The 19,808-nt window shown below is 31.9% G+C and overlaps 1 protein-coding gene across 10 annotated transcripts in view; it reads left to right on the top strand.

Annotated features, from left to right (window-relative positions):
- Positions 1 to 19,808, top strand: part of LOC124363539 (glucose transporter type 1) — a 154,057-nt gene that overhangs the window by 71,842 nt on the left and 62,407 nt on the right. For 7 of the 10 annotated variants that reach the window (XM_046818814.1, XM_046818792.1, XM_046818798.1 and 4 more), the window contains 3 exons: positions 3,067 to 3,131; positions 13,040 to 13,265; positions 15,093 to 15,399. In XM_046818814.1, coding sequence (XP_046674770.1) covers positions 13,084 to 13,265; positions 15,093 to 15,399 — 489 coding nt within the window. In that variant the 5' untranslated portion in view covers positions 3,067 to 3,131; positions 13,040 to 13,083. Of the gene's footprint in view, positions 1 to 3,066; positions 3,132 to 13,039; positions 13,266 to 15,070; positions 15,400 to 19,808 lie in introns of those variants that run through there. The other 3 variants (XM_046818844.1, XM_046818836.1, XM_046818830.1) reach the window with 2 other exon arrangements.

The raw sequence follows: 19,808 nt of genomic DNA, 5'->3' as shown, positions 1-19,808 counted from the left end.
ATAAAAAAAGACACTTCTTTCATAACAGAGTATGTATTTAAACTCTACAAACTTGTCTCTGTAAAAACAGCAAAAAATTATCAAAACGACATAGTTTAAGGTAGAAAAAGAAAACTGTTAAGGGGTTAAGCTTCGGCTATATAATAGTAAATGACTGAATACATAATACACTACATAAGTACATCTATACTTACTGACTGAAATGGTTCAAATAATTCAATCCAAAACGTACTTTGTTAAAAACTTAAATGTTTAAGATTTTAAAAATTTGAAGAATTAAAGTTTATAGATCCCAGTGGGTTGAACTATTTATTATTATGTGCTGAATTTGTGCTTATTACACAAAACATAAAGCTTTGCTTCATGGACTGAAAGGTTGGGGATGGTCCAGAGTTTACTGTAAACACTTATATAGATATAGTAAACACTGGCACATTCATACACAGTTCTAAAGTAACATTACTAAGTCTACTTTTTGAGTCTAAAGAGAAACCCAGGAATACCTCTTTATAGTATTTTAAACCCCCAGTGTATTAAATCCCTCCTACATATATATTACACACGTGTGTGTGTGTGTGTGTGTGTGTGTGTGTGTGTGTGTGTGTGTGTGTGTGTGTGTGTGTGTGTATTTATATACATACATACACACACACAAACACCACCGAATAGAGCAGTGGGCAGTTATATTATGAGGTAATTTGTGTATCATTTTCTTAAATAAATACTCTTAAAGTTTTCAGGATATACAAGTAGTAATTTAAAATTTATATTGAACATTACTTCATTTACTTTTCTTATTGCAAATCTACTACATTCAATTACTTTAAATGTATTAGCCAAATATACTACATTAAATTATTAATGCTAACAGTATCAATTTTGTAATAGGTAATAAAAATTCATTAAGACCTTTTTTGAGAAATTTGTGGTGGAACCATCAAACTCAAAATGCAAAACTTCATCTCCCACTTGAAAGGACGTTGAACTCTGGTGAAATGACAGAAAGCTGCTGTGCAGTTGCATAGTCTGTGTGACTGAGCGTCCATGCGGAACAGCCAACTGCAATACTGACACCGCGTAATTAACCTCACAGCAGGCTAGCATCAGATAAATGGGCATTTAGTTGTTTGGTTAAATTGGCAGTTTATTAAATGTAACACTCTCTCAACAGCCCTGTTAGCATACAAACTGTGGTTTACTCGTATGTTATTATTACTTCTTGTGCTGTATGACCACCTTCCTTTTTATTGTAGAGTTTACAGGTAGTAAGGGCATCAATATTGGCTCTTCATATTTCAATTATTTATCATATCTGATTAAAAAAATTATTTGTTGTAAATTCAAAATTTACATAATGAAAACAATCTTATTTTTGTTGGTGGTCAATTTTAATAACTTTACTTAGAACGATTAGGTGAGACGTGTTATCGGTATCCCTCTTTAACAAAATGAGCACTTTTGCATTGTGTGGGAAATTTTCTCCTGTATTTCAGAAATCTAGAAATCACTTTTGAGATTTCATATTTTCCAAATTTTCCAGGATAGGATCTACCACTTGGAATATACATATCTACTCATTATATGAGTGTGGAGAGCCTGCAAGGATAATCACATGTCATATAGAAGATATCAGCCATTGCTGTTTTGGTGATCTGTAGATACACTAGCGGTTTATAATACTTCTTAAGTTTGTTTTCATTTTCTATACATGTATATACCAGTAGCGTAGCCAGAAATTTCGTTCGGGGGGGGGGGGGGTCCGAAACCGGGGGATCCAGGGGACGTTTTTTGTGTTATTTGCCATTGAGTTCACTGATAAAAGGTAAATACCAAAAATATGGAGCTTTAGTAACTGCGCCATGTAGAAAGTGGAAAGATTTAATTGGTAAATTCAACTCTCACAGCAACTCTAGTACCACAAATTTTCTTGTATAGCTACAGAAACTTTACGAAGTTCGATTCTGGCCGAGTAGAAGGCACCAAAGTGAAGTGGATTCACTGGATAAGAAAGAAAAAGAACAAAACAGAGCTTCACTCAAGCGTATAATTGACACAATTATATTCTGTGGAGAAAATGAAACACCCCTTCGGGGACATTGGGCTACTGACGGCTGAAAACCCTTTAGAAAAGGAGGGCAATTTTCGAGCGTTGCTCGGGTACAGATCAAACTAACGATCGGAAAATAAGGAAAAACTCTACTGATTAGAAGTTTGGCTACTTTGGATTTCACTGAATGAGTTATAATGACGATTTTTTGTATCATTACACTGTAGACGAGTATATAATTATCGGAAAAAAATCACTTTCGGTCAGAAATAAAATACACCTGAAAAACTCTAATAATTAGAACTTCAACTACCTACTTCGGACTTCAGTTATTGAGGTAAACGTGGTATTTTTGACTGAGTTAGGACAACGATTTTTTGTTATCATTAAACTGTACTCGACTACCTATATATTTATCGAGAAAAAAATCACTTCCGGTTGGTAAATACCGAAGAAAAGCTCTCTACAGATTCAAGTTTTGACGATTTTGGATTTCACTGGTTGAGGTAAAAGTGGTACTTATAATTATGTTAGGGCATTGATTTTAGCTATTAATTCAACGCCGACTAATAAATATATAATTATCGAGAAAAAAACAAAAATAATCACTTCCGATCGGAATATACTAAGGAAAATGAAATAATACCTCAGTTAGTGAAATCCAAAGTAGTCGGAACTTCTTATCAATAGAATTTTTCCGGTGTATTATCCGGCCGGAAGTAATTTTTTCAAATTTTCTTCGATAATTATATAGTTTTTTTCTGCAAAGATCCACTTAACTTAACAAGCCATTCCTGGTAGTCAAGTGATTTATTACCCTAGAGAACTGGGTTCAAACCCTGGTTTGGGCATGATTATTTCTGCATGTATAAAATTATACTGTCTGGACATAGCCTGAAGTAATGTGATAATTAAGTTCAATCTAGAGATCCAACTTATCCACATAAAACCTTCTAGATAAATGTTAGAAGTGAAATAGTTGAGTTTTTCCAAATTGAATGTGAAGTGTTTTGTTTCAGGTAGCAATAAGCAGACAGACAGACACTCAGATATGGCATTCTGTGGAATAAGCATCCCAAAAAAGGTATGTTTTATGGTACACAACAAAAGATAATGATATATAGTGATTTTAGTAACAAGCGTGTTGTTTATTTACAGTTATTGTTACAATAATAATATACAAGTGATGCATCTATATTTTAATCCAAGTTAGGAGTATATCACACTACATGTCGCTTATTAACAGGCTTCACTGAAAAATGTCAAGTTTATAGCTCATTTCATTTATTGACAAATAAAACAACAATCATACGGAAAAGACATTTTTCACATTCCCTGGCAAACAAATTGTGTCAGCCTATTGAGTAATAACTTTCAATGATATTAAGCTAAATTCTATAGTTGGACATGCCACATTATGGAACTCATTCTTGTCAATTTAGACTAAAGTTTCATGTAAAATTTTGATTCTACAGTTGAAGTCTTTCTTGCCACATGATACATTCATATATTTGTTTATTACATTGAGTTTCATATCAATGCTTAGATAATAAAAGTCTACTTATCAGGTCACCATAAAATAATGTTTTGTATGTTGGAATAGTTAGGTTACATGTGCCAACAGGTCACATGTAAAAATATCTTATAAGTGTACTGAGTTTGTTTATAAATTTATTTATTTTGATATTTTCCCATTACTGTCATGGTTATCCATAAGACCAATGTAAAGATAATAGCTAAAGCTCAGACAAATACCATGGAGAGATATATGCACCACCATCAAACTCAGTGTTCCTCATATAGAAATTAAGCTTCATGCAAAATTTCAAGTTTATAGTTTGTTTTCTAGATATTGTGCGGATAGACAGACAGACAGAAATTACATTTTTCCAGTCCCTTCAGTAATTGGCTCAGCTAATTAGTTTCTTAATGTTCTAAATATTTCTGCTTTAGACAGCTAACTTCAAATTGTAAGATGCATTTTAAGTTAACTCATTTTGCAAATGGATTGATATTTTACAAGTTGTTTTAAACATGCAATGAAACTCGTTTGTTTATAAATTACTTTTAAATTATCAGTTTTAATGTTTTTTTTTTTGTAAAAAGGTTGAGTCATGAACACTGACCTTTCACAATAAATATTAATAAACAAGTGGTATATTTCACAGAGTAAGACTAAGAGTTAAACTTGGGATTTATAAATAACTGTTTTAATGTAATAAGAGGCTTTCTGATGGGGATTAAAATCACTGAAAGTTTGCAAAATAGCTGTAAACATAGCTAGCCAAAGTAGATAAAGTTTTTGTTACTTGTATTATAATATAATAATAAACTAAAACAATTGTGTGGAATTTTGTACAGCTAAACAAAACTGATGGATATTACAAAGTTTTTAATTGTGATTGTAATCAGCCTCTAGTCAGAATCATAAACCCTTTATTCTTAGCTGGCTATAGTAAAATACACTTAAGTATTCTTCCCTAAGAAAAATTAGTATGAATATGAACGAGAATATCTTTATTTTTAATACCTATTATTCATCATAATGTTATGAGAGATGTTTCATTTTAAGATATAATTAATATGCATCCAAAAGCTGTTTAGTTATTCATGTAAAACATATATTTTTGAATATTTAAACTACAAATTATAACAAAGTTTCAGATTTTCTTCTGAATAGCCAATACAAATAATGATAAAACAAAGATGTTTTAAAGGGGTAGAGTATAACATTTAAAAGATACTAACCCAAACCTAAGGTGATATCTTTGCCTTATGAAACCAGCAATATAATGTCGCTTTTGTATAATTTAAATGTGAGGTGGTGGTTTGAGTTTTAAAAGTGACAACATAAAATTCTTGATTGATGATGCACAAAATACAATGAACATCGTATTACAAGCACACTACTGCAATGATGCTACAAAAAATAAATGGAAAACTTCATAATTAATTTAATAACAAGTTAAGCTGCCTTTTCATTAAATGTTGTCAATATGAGAAAATAAAACGTTTGTCAAATAAAAATAAAAACAACATATGCCAAGTAAAATAGGAACATTTGACTAACGTGTATATTAAGATTGACATCCACTGTGAATGTTTATAGAAAGTGTGCACATTACCTCTGTTTATAGTAGTGGCCATGAAGTTGGATAGATGTGTTTACACTTCTGTAACCAGCAGAAATTATTCCAGTTATATAGGCTACATCATAAATTAAGAATTTCATAAAAGTTTAGCAACCAGTTTTGTATCTAATATGTTTTTAATTGAAGCTGTATAATGTTTGAAATTAAAAGATTCCTCTTTCATAATTTTTGAATGCCGATTTTTTTCAAATGCTGTTTATACTTGTATTAGATTTTTAGCACAAACTATTATAATTTATTGTAATCATTATAACTATTATTAGTGCAGTTTGATTTTTTTACTGTATAGTTTAGTTTATAAGTTTAAAACTCTTTAGAAAGTGAATACTTGTAAACGTGTAAAAAATTGACACATTATTGAAGGAAACCCACATACCACAAGGACAATTTTTTGTTCTACTCATGGTGTAATAAGATATACAGACAAATTATACGTTATTTAGTTTGAAATATCCCCAAGAAAATGGGGGAAATTTAAATTAAATATGCCAGCAAATGTGAGCTGTGAACTTTTGAATTAGTGATTACTTTGGCAGGCATTTCACACATTCACTTTCATGTGAGCTGAGCTCTATCACTGGTTTAAATTCACACCACATGATTGCCAGCATATTAAAGTTTTCAATAATTTTAATGTGGGTACACTTATCCAAAACTATTCCAAATAGAATTGATTTGACTGGTATAAATATTTTGATACCGTATGAAGTGGAAAGTTTTCATTATTGCTAAATTTTGAATATAACTTTCGACTGTGCGTATTTAGGGAACATTTCCTGAAATTGTCTATTTAATAATTGAAACCATCTTTGAAAAAGTAATATAAAAGTGTATACACAACTGACAGCTTGGATAAAACTAATACTAAAAATCATAAAACTTTATTTAATTTGTTTAAGTCCTTTTTTAGTGTTAGAGCAAAATTATGTTTGGAAAAAATTTAAAAAAAATACTATTTACTGACCAAACAGCCTTTGAAGTTGACTGTACTGCTGGTCATCTTTTTTATATCATAAGAATAATGCTAAACTTTAAAAAATAATTCTCTGCATTATTTTAACCCCTAGAATTTTTTTTATACCATCTAGTTTTAAATATGTGATTGTACATACCTTTGTTTTTCACCACACAGATTGTTTTATTTTTAAGCAGAAAATGTTTTAAGGTTTAACTTTGTATTTATAAATGTTCTTATGAGGTGAAACTAAACTCAAGGGTGTTTCATGATAGCTGCCTTTTAAAATTAGAATTTCTCATATCTAAGTGAACTGTTAACTATTAAGCTTATAGTAATGAGGAGGGTGCTTCCACTTCCTAAGATCTATCTCCTTGCAGTGACAATATAGATCTGAATATATCTTACAAAAGATATGATGTACTATGCACACACACACACACACACACACACACACACACACACACACACACACACACACACACACACACACACACACACACACACACTTGATGATTTTGAGGATGCAACTTGAATTAAACAGATCTCTACAGCCACTTTCATGTATCTATTTTGCAAATCACCCTAAGCTCTTACTGAAGCTGATAAATTTATTGGAAGGAAGACAAAGTGGATACTTCCAGAAGATAATAATGTGATTTAGTTAGTTAATTTCAATAAGCTTGTGAGTATTCTAATGCAATCATATCTCTATCTGAGAAATGAAAAAGATATATCATGATTTAAAATTTAAGTTGTTTACATAGTTTGGTAATGCATTATACATATCTACAAGTATTTTGTATCTGAATAGACTAATTACAAATTCGTAAAGGATGTTTATCAGTGCTCAGTCATTGGTAGTACACCATATTATAAATTGTGTATTTCTATACTATTTGGTATTTAATTAAATCAATCAGAATGAGACAATAAGAGTGCCAATTCATCTGGATTACATTATATTTTATAATCTGGATGTCTCTGATGTAGAAACAATGTAAATTGTTGGTTTTTGAGCTTCTTTGTCATCGACTTTTTTTTCTATCTCTTCAGACAAACATGGCAACAGATTCCAGGAGTCAAGTCAATAACACCATCAGATTCCAGATGCTACATTAAGATGGAGGTGAACTGAAGCTAAAACTCAATATTCATATTAAATCAACCCTTCCCATCATAGCTATGTTGTGTATAGAATATTTTATGTATCTTTAACTGTACTGGGCGAAACCTTATTACAATGTTGCATTCTGTTGATATTTCACTACAGCTATTTTGCCTAACTTAATTATTATACATTTAGGTACAGTATTATTGTAAATTGCACTCTTGCATCCACAACATGCAATGTGTCTCTTAAAAACCAAACAAAATCATCTGTGTAAATGATCAAATGGAAAAGTAATTAAATTGCTTTTATCCACAAAATTAAACAATGAGATCGAACTCCTGTATTTTGGTTAACCAAATATTGACAAGAATAAATCGAAACAACAGAAAATTGAAGAACCTGACGGAACATAACGGAAGAGTTATTGAACAGATGGACTGACATATTAATGGACTCCTCTTTGACCTTTTAACCCCAAAATGAATACAGTTGGACCAAGAAAAACTTATGCATCAAGTTTAAAGTCTATAGACCTTTTTATCAAGATTTATCGCTCAGACAGATGGACCAAGAAACAATTTTAAGAAGGTCCTGTCAGGATCTTAATAATCTACATAGGTATATTAACTGGTTTGGAGTGAATAAAAAAATACAAAAGATCGAGATAGTTTATGTAATTAAACTGTAAACTAAGTAATTTAATACTATAATATGTAATGAAGAAGCAATATTGGAATTGGCAATTCCAAATTAATGTGTTGCTGATAAACAGAGCCACCTGGTATAATCATAAACTGTGAATAATCCAGCTTCTTGTTCATACAATAGAGCTGCCTTATCTTGGAAATGTTGGTATTGGCCAGATGTTTCTGTATGTTATCTGGACACCGTTTCCATAGCCTCCCTTCTACTGTTTACTTGTTTGTTTGCCAACTTAACTGCAGTTGATTATTTGCAAATATCATATCAGACATTGTCTTACGCCATTGTTCCTATCTTCAACAGCTTAGTTGAACTTGTGGTGGAGTCAATACGAATTTTGAATCCACTGATGTGTGCATTATTTATTAATTAATCATTAAGTTTGTAAGTATTGTGGGGATCATTAATATTAAACAAATTTCCTATTTTTATTATAAAAAAGTTGGTTGACTTGTTTGTCAAATCTATTTTTCAATTATTTTTTGCCATACTTGCCAAAAGTTATCCTCCCTCTAGGTATTTTATTTGGAAATTTCAGACTGGCAAATGAAATAAATATTAATAGACTGCAGTGTGTATCTTAAGGTATACAAGAGGTGTCACTAAAGACTTCCTCATGAGAACATTTAGTTTGATTGCAAAATATATTCTGTTAGAATTATTCACAATAGTTTATTTCCATTTAATTTCAGAATTTCTGAACTTGAGGATTATAGATCCAAGAGAATATATCATCTCATTTAACACAACATTTGTAGCTGAAATAACTTTATGTAACTTGTAATAACACTGATTATGAAAAGGAAGACTACTAACATGTATCCATCAGAAGTCTTTATTTCTTATTTTGCAGATTATTTAGTTAGGCCAAAATTATTTTAGATAAATAACCACACTAAAAATGTTTACTGACACAATTTCTATGCCTTCAATATATAAATTGTATGGGTTTTGACAAAAAAACTTGTTCCTAATATTTAAACTTCAATATATCTTGTATATCCATAAATGGTTAAAAGGTATAAGGACTACTCCCTTTACACAACAAAGTGGCAATAGTGTAATACATTTATGGTTCACCAAACTGCCAAACCTCTTGTGAAGGCAGGATTCTTCCTTTCATTTCATTTATTGAGAAAGGTTTGATACAAACTAAAAATTTATACAGCATTCTTTGACCTTCCCAATTACTATAACAGTGTGCAAGAAATACCTCTCTTTCAAAGTCTAGTTTACTTCTTTGCCTTTTCTGAATATCTTTTACTGGGTCACTCAGTTTCAACAAAGCCTGAAATAATTTTGCTTTGGATTTGCTGGCATTGAGAATAGGGATACTTGTTTGTATAACATTCTCTCAAGTAACTTATAATAGACATTTAGATGAATTGTCAGGCAGTAAATTTCCACTTGTTCTAGAATTTAGAGCTTTTTCAAAAGCTGTAGACAGTTCATTACTGAATAATACATGGTATTAACGGAGCTGAGAGTTACCTCTAAAAATTGAAAATATTGTATTTTATGAACTCAAGAAAAATATTATTCAAACCAGTTACTTTCTGATCAAAACAAGCAGAATTAGACACATCAAACTCCTTTGTTGTAATGGATCTGGAGATTCTTGGATTTTGGATTCTTGGATGTAGACTTTTCTCCCTCTGGTTAACTATGTATACCACTTAGTGAGGCTATTGTTGGAGAGGTTTTTAAATAAAAACCAGAATCTCTGGCTACTGGAATAAATTTTGAATCTTTCATCAAGAGTGGTCTAAAAACAGATAAACATCTGCATAGGATATCATTCAATTTATTGTACAAGGCTTTGCATTATTAGCTTTGTTATACTGTATACAATATTCTTATATGAAACCTTGTCATATGGAAATTTTGGGGATGCTAGGATAAATTTTTTTAGATGATCGTAATTTTCCTCACAGGAGAAATGAATCTGATGAATATTATAAGCTTTACAGAGAAAGTCTCTGAATCTGATGCAGTAAAAAATCCATCTTGGCTGAATATTAAATGTTATTAGGGATAAAGTAAACCCATATATATTGGTAGGCCTCTGCCAGTAATAGGAGAATGCATCAGAGAATGCCACATCAGGAAAATGGCCACCTTTCCAACTGGCATTGGCCTTTTTAGCTGGTTACGTGAATTAAAGCACAAATCAGGGGCTATGATCTTAACCAACTAAGTAGAAATTACCTACATAGATCTTTGGCGATAGATCTTACAATACTAATAAGTAATATTAATGTCCTAATATATTTATAGCAACATCAAAATTTTTAAATTTTTGAAACATACATAATTTAACTGAATACAAAAAAGGTTGCGTACATAAAATTGGTTTAGTTTGTCCTCATCTTTCCAATAAACATATTATAAGCATCAGTTCTATCATTGGAAAAAATACTGCTATAATAATAATAATTAAGGATTACTTCTGGATTATATACAATGTGATTTAGAAGCACCATAAAAGTAAATGTTTTAAATGTGACGGAGTTGATAGGTGGGAAAGTGCGGCAAAGTTAGGACTTGCCTCCTCTGGATAAATATGTAGCTGCAGCTCTGCTCAAGACAAGTCTATAAATCTGAGATCATCAAGAGTGAAATATACTCCAAAATATTTGAAAGCTTTTGATCTCTCATGGAAGAAGGAATGTAATAACTGACTGTCCATTTATAAAAATATTTAATCATAACACCAGCTGTTTTATAATATTGGTGTCAGTATCCTCTACAATATTACTGTCTAATTATGCATTGTTCTAGCCGAATAAAACCTAAAAGTACAGGTTGAAATGATGTATTTTCTTATAACAAGTACTATTGTATTTTTGGAGTTCTTTACCACCAGAAATAGTTATTAGCAATACACCTTAATTGCAAAACTGACATATTATCAACACATGGTTAACTATGTTACCATACTTAAAGTACTATCAACACATGGTTAATTATGTTACCACACTTAAAGTCCTACTACTGATAGTATAAGCAAATCTATAACCTTGTACATTGCTTCCCCCAAATCTATAACCTTGTACTTTGCCTTCTACGCTGTTTTCAATATCTTAACATGAAATTCTTATAATATGAGCATATTAATACTATATCTAAGGTGGTCTTTGACAATACACTCCTTTTCCTTAAACCCTTGGTGATAATATTTTTAATAAAACTGATATTCATAAGATCATAGCCATGGTTGTTATGAAAAGGATTAAAACTAGTATTTACTAAACCAACATTGTTTTCAAGAAACATTTATTAGTGGAGTCACCTGACAATGAAACCTTTGGTTTTGAAAGGTCTTGTCCAAAAAATAAACAATATTGGAAAATTGTTGTTTTAATAACTACTAGACTTAAATTTTCCAATTGCTTGAGAGTCTACAATGAAAAGGGTTGTTTTAGCACCTGGTTAAACATTGAAAAATTGACAAACAAACAACACCATTCCACATAAATAATGGCCAAGTTAATTAATGACTTAAGTACAGCCACTGGAATATCTTAAGCACTATTATTGCCAGTAAAAATTCAGGTTAGAACCTAAAATATATGGCTCATAGTTCTAACAAAAGTTGTTCTCCAAATAGACAGAAATTTTATAGAAAAAGATAGGAGCCACTTTTGGCAGTTTTGATATATTGAGCCAAAAAACATGTAAGTACAAGTTACCGTATGGTAACAAGATTGTAGCATTATTTATATACTGTGCTATATTTACAATTGCTATTTTCTTATGGTACTCCTCTTCTTAGTAACAACCATATTAATTCTCTGTATAGTAAGTTATTTGTAACTTCTAAAGTTTATTGACAACTTATTTTTAAATGTTCTGAACATGATATTTATTTCAAGATTATGTCACAACTTGCTTTGGTTTTGCAGAGTATTTTGGTACTAACAGAAATGTATTTAACCCTGCTTTTAGCTGTTTTAACACAGTAGGTAAGCATGTGAAATCTGATGGGTGAATGAAACTGATTTGCGAGGTTGTGTGGGTGCCAGCACTGTAACCAAATCTTAAAGATCCCTCATTTGTGAATAGCCTGCAATATAAATAAAAGAAAAGGCACACCTTTCTTAATTTTGGAAAGCATAAATTTATATTTATTTGCTATTATAGTAACAAGTTTTAGAACTTTCCAATTAAGTTTATTTTTCAAAATTGTAGCCAAAGCAACTTTTTGGATGAAATATTTTTATGTAATCATAAAATAGAAAACTTTGTGACACACAAAAGAGATATTTTTGTTACTTGGCTTGGCAGTTTCTGGCCCTGTCAAGTAACAAAGAATTTCGGTTGTGTGCATGAAATGTGACCACTTCACTGGTTACAGCCCAGACACACACACATGTATGAGGTCTATTTGTCTCTAATCTAAGGAAGGGCGTAAAATGGAAACAAAAGTGAACAGTCCCACAATTATTTGCAATAAATAATCAATAAATTATTTTTCATAGTAACCACTACATAAAAATAAGACAGCTTTTTTAAAGAAGGTTTTTAGAACAGTTCTACTTTATCACATGACCACATCAGAAGAAAATTCCTCAAAATTGTTTTGTATAGATTATTTTACATGTATTTATGTAAACATCCTGCTGTAAATATTATACATTTATGCTGATTAATATATATATATATATATATATATATATATATATATATACACATGTGGCTTGCTAAAAAATTATATATATATGGTTTGAGGATGTATTAACTCTGTCTTCAAACATTTTCACTTAATTCCATTTTAATCTGAATACACTGTGTAACTTTTGCTTGGTGCTAAAGATTATAATATAGCAATTTTCACCAACACATTTGTAGTATAAATTAGGGAAGGGACTCACAACACTATCTATCATTACTACTCTTTCAGTATTTTTGTTTATTATGCAAAATTTATTTGTTAATGTTGTTTATTATTCAAAATAAAGTATTAAAAGATTCACACTTGTTTCCATTTGTCAGCCTTCTGGTGGTTAAAGAACAATGCTTAGTTTCAACCCCACACTGGTGAACTAACCCAGGTGGCGGTGCTTTAGGTGAAGGGTGGAGACCGGTTGATCCTCCAGGGGTTGAGAAACCTATGAAATTTTCTGGTGGACCCGATCGCTTAGTGGAAGTCGTAGAGCCGAGGGGACGAAGTCGAGTCGGCATTTTGGAGGATGGTGAGGAGCTGACCTCAGCGTGGCCTCCTGGGCAGACCCTCAGTGATGCGACGCAGACGACGGAAGACGAAGAAGCTACTCTCAGGGAATTGCTTATGAGGTACACAACCTCGTTAACTCATACATTGGTTTCGTTTCTGTTGACTCCTTCATTTGAAACTATAGTTGTACTATAGTACAGCAATTCTCTGAAAGTGTGCTATCCTCAAACTCGATGATGAGCTCTCACCCCAAATTCACAGATGAGTTGAATAACAATAACGTTGAAGTATTCACAATTACTGTGTAAATTGAAGTAAGCATCAATTTACTGAATTGATACTTTAATATTATTATGTATAATGTATTATATTAAAGTATTTATATGATCTTCATTCTTGCCAGATTTATCATTTTCAAATTTGCATCAGATAGTTATTATTACTTACTCTTCATTTACATTTAATGTTAATTTGTAATTTCCCTCAATGCAATATTGTAAAATAATGAAGCTTCTATGCTTGTTTCAATAAAACAGCCACAGACTTTAATCATTTCACATTTGTTTTAATGGCCCAAAACTCAAAAGTAATTTTTATTTTTCCTCTTTTGAGTAATAATAATAAAAGTACTTTTATAAAAAAGTTTTAATCAACTTTTAGTTTCATTCTAATTCATTACTAATGTTCTAACATTTATTTTAATAGTTATGTACAGTTTTTGTTTAATTTATAGTTTATAACTTTGAAGACAATTTACTTTTCACATTATAATGTTATTTGAAATCTTGTGTGGTATCTAATTAGGGAACATTGATATGTCACTTACAAAGGTAACACAATGATTTTTAATTTATCTTTCTATGTTACAATAAATGTCTAATTGTATATTGATAGAGCTTCTGAAGTGATATTTTGTGTATATTTTATTTTTATTGTACCTACTATGTTATTAGGAAATTCTATTTGGATATGGTGAAAAACTCTTGAATCAGTATTTTACTTAAATTAGTTTATACAACAATAAAATTATATTTGAATACCTATATTTTATATTGTTTAAATTTATTTTACTATATTTATTATTTTATATTTTAATTATTTGTGAGCTATATAATTTTAAATTATGAATGTTCATATTGTTTTTATTATATTATATTTATTTATGTTACATTATTTAAACATTTATTTGTGTTTTATATGTTATACTTACCTAAAATGTTTGTTGTTTTTTATGTACTCTATCTGTGATTCTTTGTTGCCATCTGCTTACGCAATACTCTTGCCATTCATGTATGCTAACTCTCCCAACTACTACAGATTAAATACAGCTAAGGATTCTGTAAACTCGTTATGTTGTATCATACGATTTTCGAATAGGACTAAAGAGATAGATGTGTTTCATTAATTACAAAGATTTTACAGTTCATGATAGTTTACTAAATTTGAAGAAATATTTTAGTAATCTTTTAAAAATCCAAAGATTGATTGTGAAAATCTCAGACAGATCTGTTTTTAACTTTCTGGTGTTTTAAAATTCATTAATATTTTTTCAAATATTTTTAATTGGGATTTTTTTCTTTCATCAGTGGTTAAATTTTGTATACTGTATTATAGATAACAATATTAAAAACTTTATGATACATAGTATGTTTTTATTTGTTTAATATAGTATTAATGCCATGGTGATAAGTTGTTAAATATTTTAATATATAGTAAATAAATTAAAAATCTGAAGATTTTTCTTGGGTTCAACTTTATTACAAGACAAAACGGTACATATTATGTTGTTTTTATTTACCGTTTTTTTATTGTTTGCTGGAATGGTTTGTTGGAGAAAGTGTAGCAGGGATGGGAGAGTATTGTCTGAGCAGCTGACTCAGTGAGGGCAGGCGAGTATTGCCGGGTAACGGCGGGGTTGCGATAGTAAGGGCCATGCTCGGGTGCAGTCTACAGAGGCAGGTGAGCGTGATGAGCATGAATCTGTCGGCGAAGCTGGACGAGCTGCAGACTCGCGGCGACCGCCAACTGGAGACTACAGTGGCGCTGTGCGAGATCCGCAGCCAGCTCCAGGAGCTGACCAAGTCGGTGGAGTCATGTCAGAGCGAGGTCAGCGAGGTCAAGCGAGACATGGTGGCCATCAAGAACGAGCTGGACACTGTGCAGCAAGTCAAGGAGGAGATAGAAGAGTTGCGCGAATATGTCGACAGGCTCGAGGAACAGACCCACCGGCGGAAACTACGGCTACTGGAGCAGGTCTGTACTCCCCCTGCCTACTCCCATCTCCATTCTGCATGCAACACCTTGATGACAGGAGGAATGAGCCTTGCATGTACCATCATGTATGGTACAGTTACTTCGGTGTTAGATGTCATCTGTAAATAATTAATGTGTTTTGTTTGTTTACATCAACTGGCTGCTTTATCAACACTAATGAGTTTATTTAAACTTAAACAATTATTTCTTTGGTTTTTGAATAAGAGGTGATGTACTCAAGTGTAACCTTGAGTTTAGACTCAATAGTGTTTGATGCAGTTTACTCATAAATCGCACAAACATATTTCATTACAAAATATAATAACAACACAATTCAAGCACTTTTGTCAGAAAATATGTAAAATGATATTTGTTTATTTGTATTTCATTCTTTTTTAAACATCCAGTTCTAAGTAAAATTGTGGAGTTTTAGCTCAATTTCTCTTTCTTCATTTTAAAATTTTTCAGGGACATACTGAGTAACAAATCAGTAAATTATATGTAATAATAATAATAAATAATATTTACTATGATACATTGGTTATATTATTTAGAAAATAATAATATATTTCTATAACACATTTTACTATTTTTAACCAAGCTGTGATGACTGTTTATTTATTTACAATTAAAATGCTTTTTGAAAATCACTTCAGGTGATCACTTTTACTGTTTTTATAAATAACTCTCACATAATTATTTGCTGTTTATTTTTGTATATAAGTGTGGTTCGACAGCATGTACTATATGTTTCTCTGGCATGATAGGTTAATTTTTGTATTATTACAATATCTTATTTATGTACTTTCTATTAGTGTTACATGTATTTCTTATAAATGGTGAGATTACCCATACATGTATTGTTTTGTGCACTTTTTAATTTAAAAAACATTTGCTCTGCCATTATTTTGAATAATTACAGTAACTGATGTCAACTTACACATTCTTGTGATTGTAAAACAATTTTTCTGGTTTGATACAAAATTTAATAATTGTATACAAATTATTTATTTTTCTCAATAAAAATGCACTATTGTACTGTTATTAGTATGTAAGCTGTTGAAAATAGTTTCATTATTGAATATTGAATAATACTTTATTTGTATTTGTTTTATTTTAAACAAATATAATCTGATTTTAAATTGTATAACATTATGCCTTTGATACTAACAAAATCCACTGTCCACATTTGACAGGTTCGTCTGTATGGACAACACGCCCGGCAAGCGGTAATTATTGTTATGTTCACTCTCTTCTGCATACCGTTTGGTGCCATCGCTAGTGCGTGTGCCGCCCTGCCGCTCCCGCCACAATCAGACATAGGCTAGGCTATTTAGTTCCAACAAAGCATTGATACAGTTGTGCTTGAGATAAGTCTATTTGCATCCGAGAGACATGGCACATTTGAATCTGTAGAATTTACAAAGTTACCTTTGAATTAGTGCTTCACCGGTTTGCATCCGGAGTTTCCTAGGTCTGATGAGAGGCCCTAACATCACTTTTATAACTTTGAGGATAAAAGGATCTAGAACTGTATCTTGTGTGAGATGCACAATGTGAGTGCTTGTAGCCATGGAATGGTTTTGTAGCAAGACCTTTAGCTGGATTTTCCTTTTAGGAGATACATTACTTGAAGTGCAAATCCTATTAGCCTTTGTAGTGCCTCATGATCAAAAGGTTATTTTCTGAACATCTAAACCTACTTATCCCCTAATCAAAATCAATAAAAATGCTGTTCTAAAATGAATCATCATTACCAAATGAATGCTTTTTGGTCTTGTAAGAATGGTCAAGAATATGTACCGCAGATAATGAAGTATTGTTTGTAACTATACTCTGTACTTTCTCTGGCTACCATAAGGTGGTCCTATAAGGATAGTTTAACAATGTACACCACATATAATGAGGTATTGCTTATGTTAGTGAGTAACTGCCACTGGTCCTATAAGGATAGGTTAAAATATATACTACATGTAAAATGAGGTATTGCTTGTAACTGTAATCTCTGGAGACCTGTGGCTGTGAGTAACTGCCACTGATCCTATAAGGATAGGTTAACAATATATTACACAAATAATGAGGTATTGCTTGTAACTATAATCTCTGGAGACCTGTGGCTGTGAGTAACTGCTACTGATCCTATAAGGATAGGTTAACAATATATTACACAAATAATGAGGTATTGCTTGTAACTATAATCTCTGGAGACCTGTGGCTGTGAGTAACTGCCACTGATCCTATAAGGATAGGTTAACAATATATTACACAAATAATGAGGTATTGCTTGTAACTATAACCTCTGGAGACCTGTGGCTGTGAGTAACTGCTACTGATCCTATAAGGATAGCTTAACAATATATTACACAAATAATGAGGTATTGCTTGTAACTATAATCTCTGGAGACCTGTGGCTGTGAATAACTGCTACTGATACTTTAATGATTGGTTAACAATGTATAACAAATATAATGAGGTACGATTGCTTGTAACTATAACCTCTGGAGATGAGTGACAGTGAGTGACTGCTATTGATCCTATAAGGATAGGTTAATATGTTCTACAGGTAACTATATGCCTCTGAAACCACAGCAGTATGTGCTGGTTAAACTCTAGGCATTAGTTTCCACGTGGTATTTCTGCTGGCCCTGTAAGGATTAAAAAAAATGTAATGCTCAGTGTATGGAGAAAAAGAAATGTCCTTAATTTAAAATAGAATGAAAAATGCCTAAAAAAATGAGAATGGTTTAATCTTTTGTGATGTTCTTTCAAAATCATCATCTCTTTGACAATGTAAAAAATTTACCTCTTCCCCCCTATCTACTTTGCATGTAATGCTATCATCTCTTCATCATTTTCTTTGCCTTCCGACCTTCTTTTCTTTAAATACTGTTTTCCATATCCATAGGCGTATCTAGGATTACCTAATGGGGGAGGGTTACCACTACAGAAAAATCTGGACATTTTTCACGGCTTCCAGTTAAGCTGCGGCTCGATGGCACGCTCTTGGAATATATTTAATATTGTTTTAAAAAATTCCAAATTTGACAGACTTCTAAAAGTATATTATTATTATTATTATTTATGCCTCCCAAAACAGTTACAACTAAGCCAAAATTGTTGGTGACCACTCTAAAACATATAAAGATAAGAAAACAACGTTATTTTAAAGGGATTATAGGGGCTCTGCAAAATTGCTGTATCTTAAGCAATTGCTGTATTACATCACATCCTCTATATTTTGCCTCGAATGTATATGTTTTTAAATGTGCTTCCTGAATATACCTTTTATTTGAGAATTAGAATGTATTTTTATTTAAGTAATATTAACAGGGTCTGTTCAGTAAGTATCGGGACTGGTTCAAAAAATTATCATTTATTGTAGGTATCATTACAATTACTTAATAATCTTCAAAATACATTCCTCCTGCATCAATACACTTAGATTGCCTTGTCTGCCATTCGCCCAAACGCCCTTTGGAAATCGGTTTCCAGAGTACTGTTGAGAACCCTTGTCGTCACCTCTTGAACCGCCTGGATAGAGTTGAATCAATGCTCTTTGAGCTCCCTTTATGTTCGCGGAAACAAGAAAAGTCTGTTTGAGCCACGTCTGGACTGTATTGGAGGGGAGGGGGTGAGGCAAATTTCACCAGTAGCTGCCATACAACTATTGCACTGTGGCACAGCGCATTGTCATGGTGAAGTTTACAATTCTTGTCAATGGCTGGTCGCACACGCGTTATGTGATTTCACAGCCGTGTCAATACTTGCATGTAAAATGCTACATTTACAGTTCTAGTAGGCATGAACTCCTTGTGAACAATGCCATGGTTGAAAAAAATAATCAGTATATTTTTGATTTTGACATCCAAACCTTTTTCGGATGTAGAGACCTCTGCGTGTACCAATCTGAACTTTGACATTTTGTTTCCGGATCGGTAGCTTTGTGCACATTTTCCTCATCACAAGATCCTTTGTTACAATGGTGTGGACAGTTCCAACTAAAAGGCTGGTCTCATCACTAATAAGGGCGATGGTTAAACACACTCAAGAACTCTTGTGCCGTTTAGGGCACCATCCCCATGAGCTTGTTTATTGAGTTCAAGGGTCGGATATGAATTTTCTGAGTTAAAAGCAAAACTTCACAGCATAGTGTTGCTCGACGATCAGCTCCATGCTAGTGTGTGACTCCATAAAAAACACATGTCACAAAAATCCACCTTTTGTCTCAATACATGCCCTCTAGCGACTGAATTAAAATGTGCCTGAGTGGTGGGGGACCCCTCTCCCCACCACTTCATTGAGGATACAGCGAACAAGCCCCAATACTTATTGAACAGACCCTGTATTATACATGTATTATAAGGTTAAAACCCTGCTATCCATGTTAAAAGGTTATTGTATTTTAAACC

This window comes from Homalodisca vitripennis, chromosome 1, assembly GCF_021130785.1.
Source record: "Homalodisca vitripennis isolate AUS2020 chromosome 1, UT_GWSS_2.1, whole genome shotgun sequence".
In the NCBI taxonomy this organism is placed as follows: Eukaryota; Metazoa; Arthropoda; class Insecta; order Hemiptera; family Cicadellidae; genus Homalodisca; species Homalodisca vitripennis.
The sequence above is the reverse complement of the archived record's forward strand: the minus strand, read 5'-3'. Positions and strand labels throughout refer to the sequence as shown.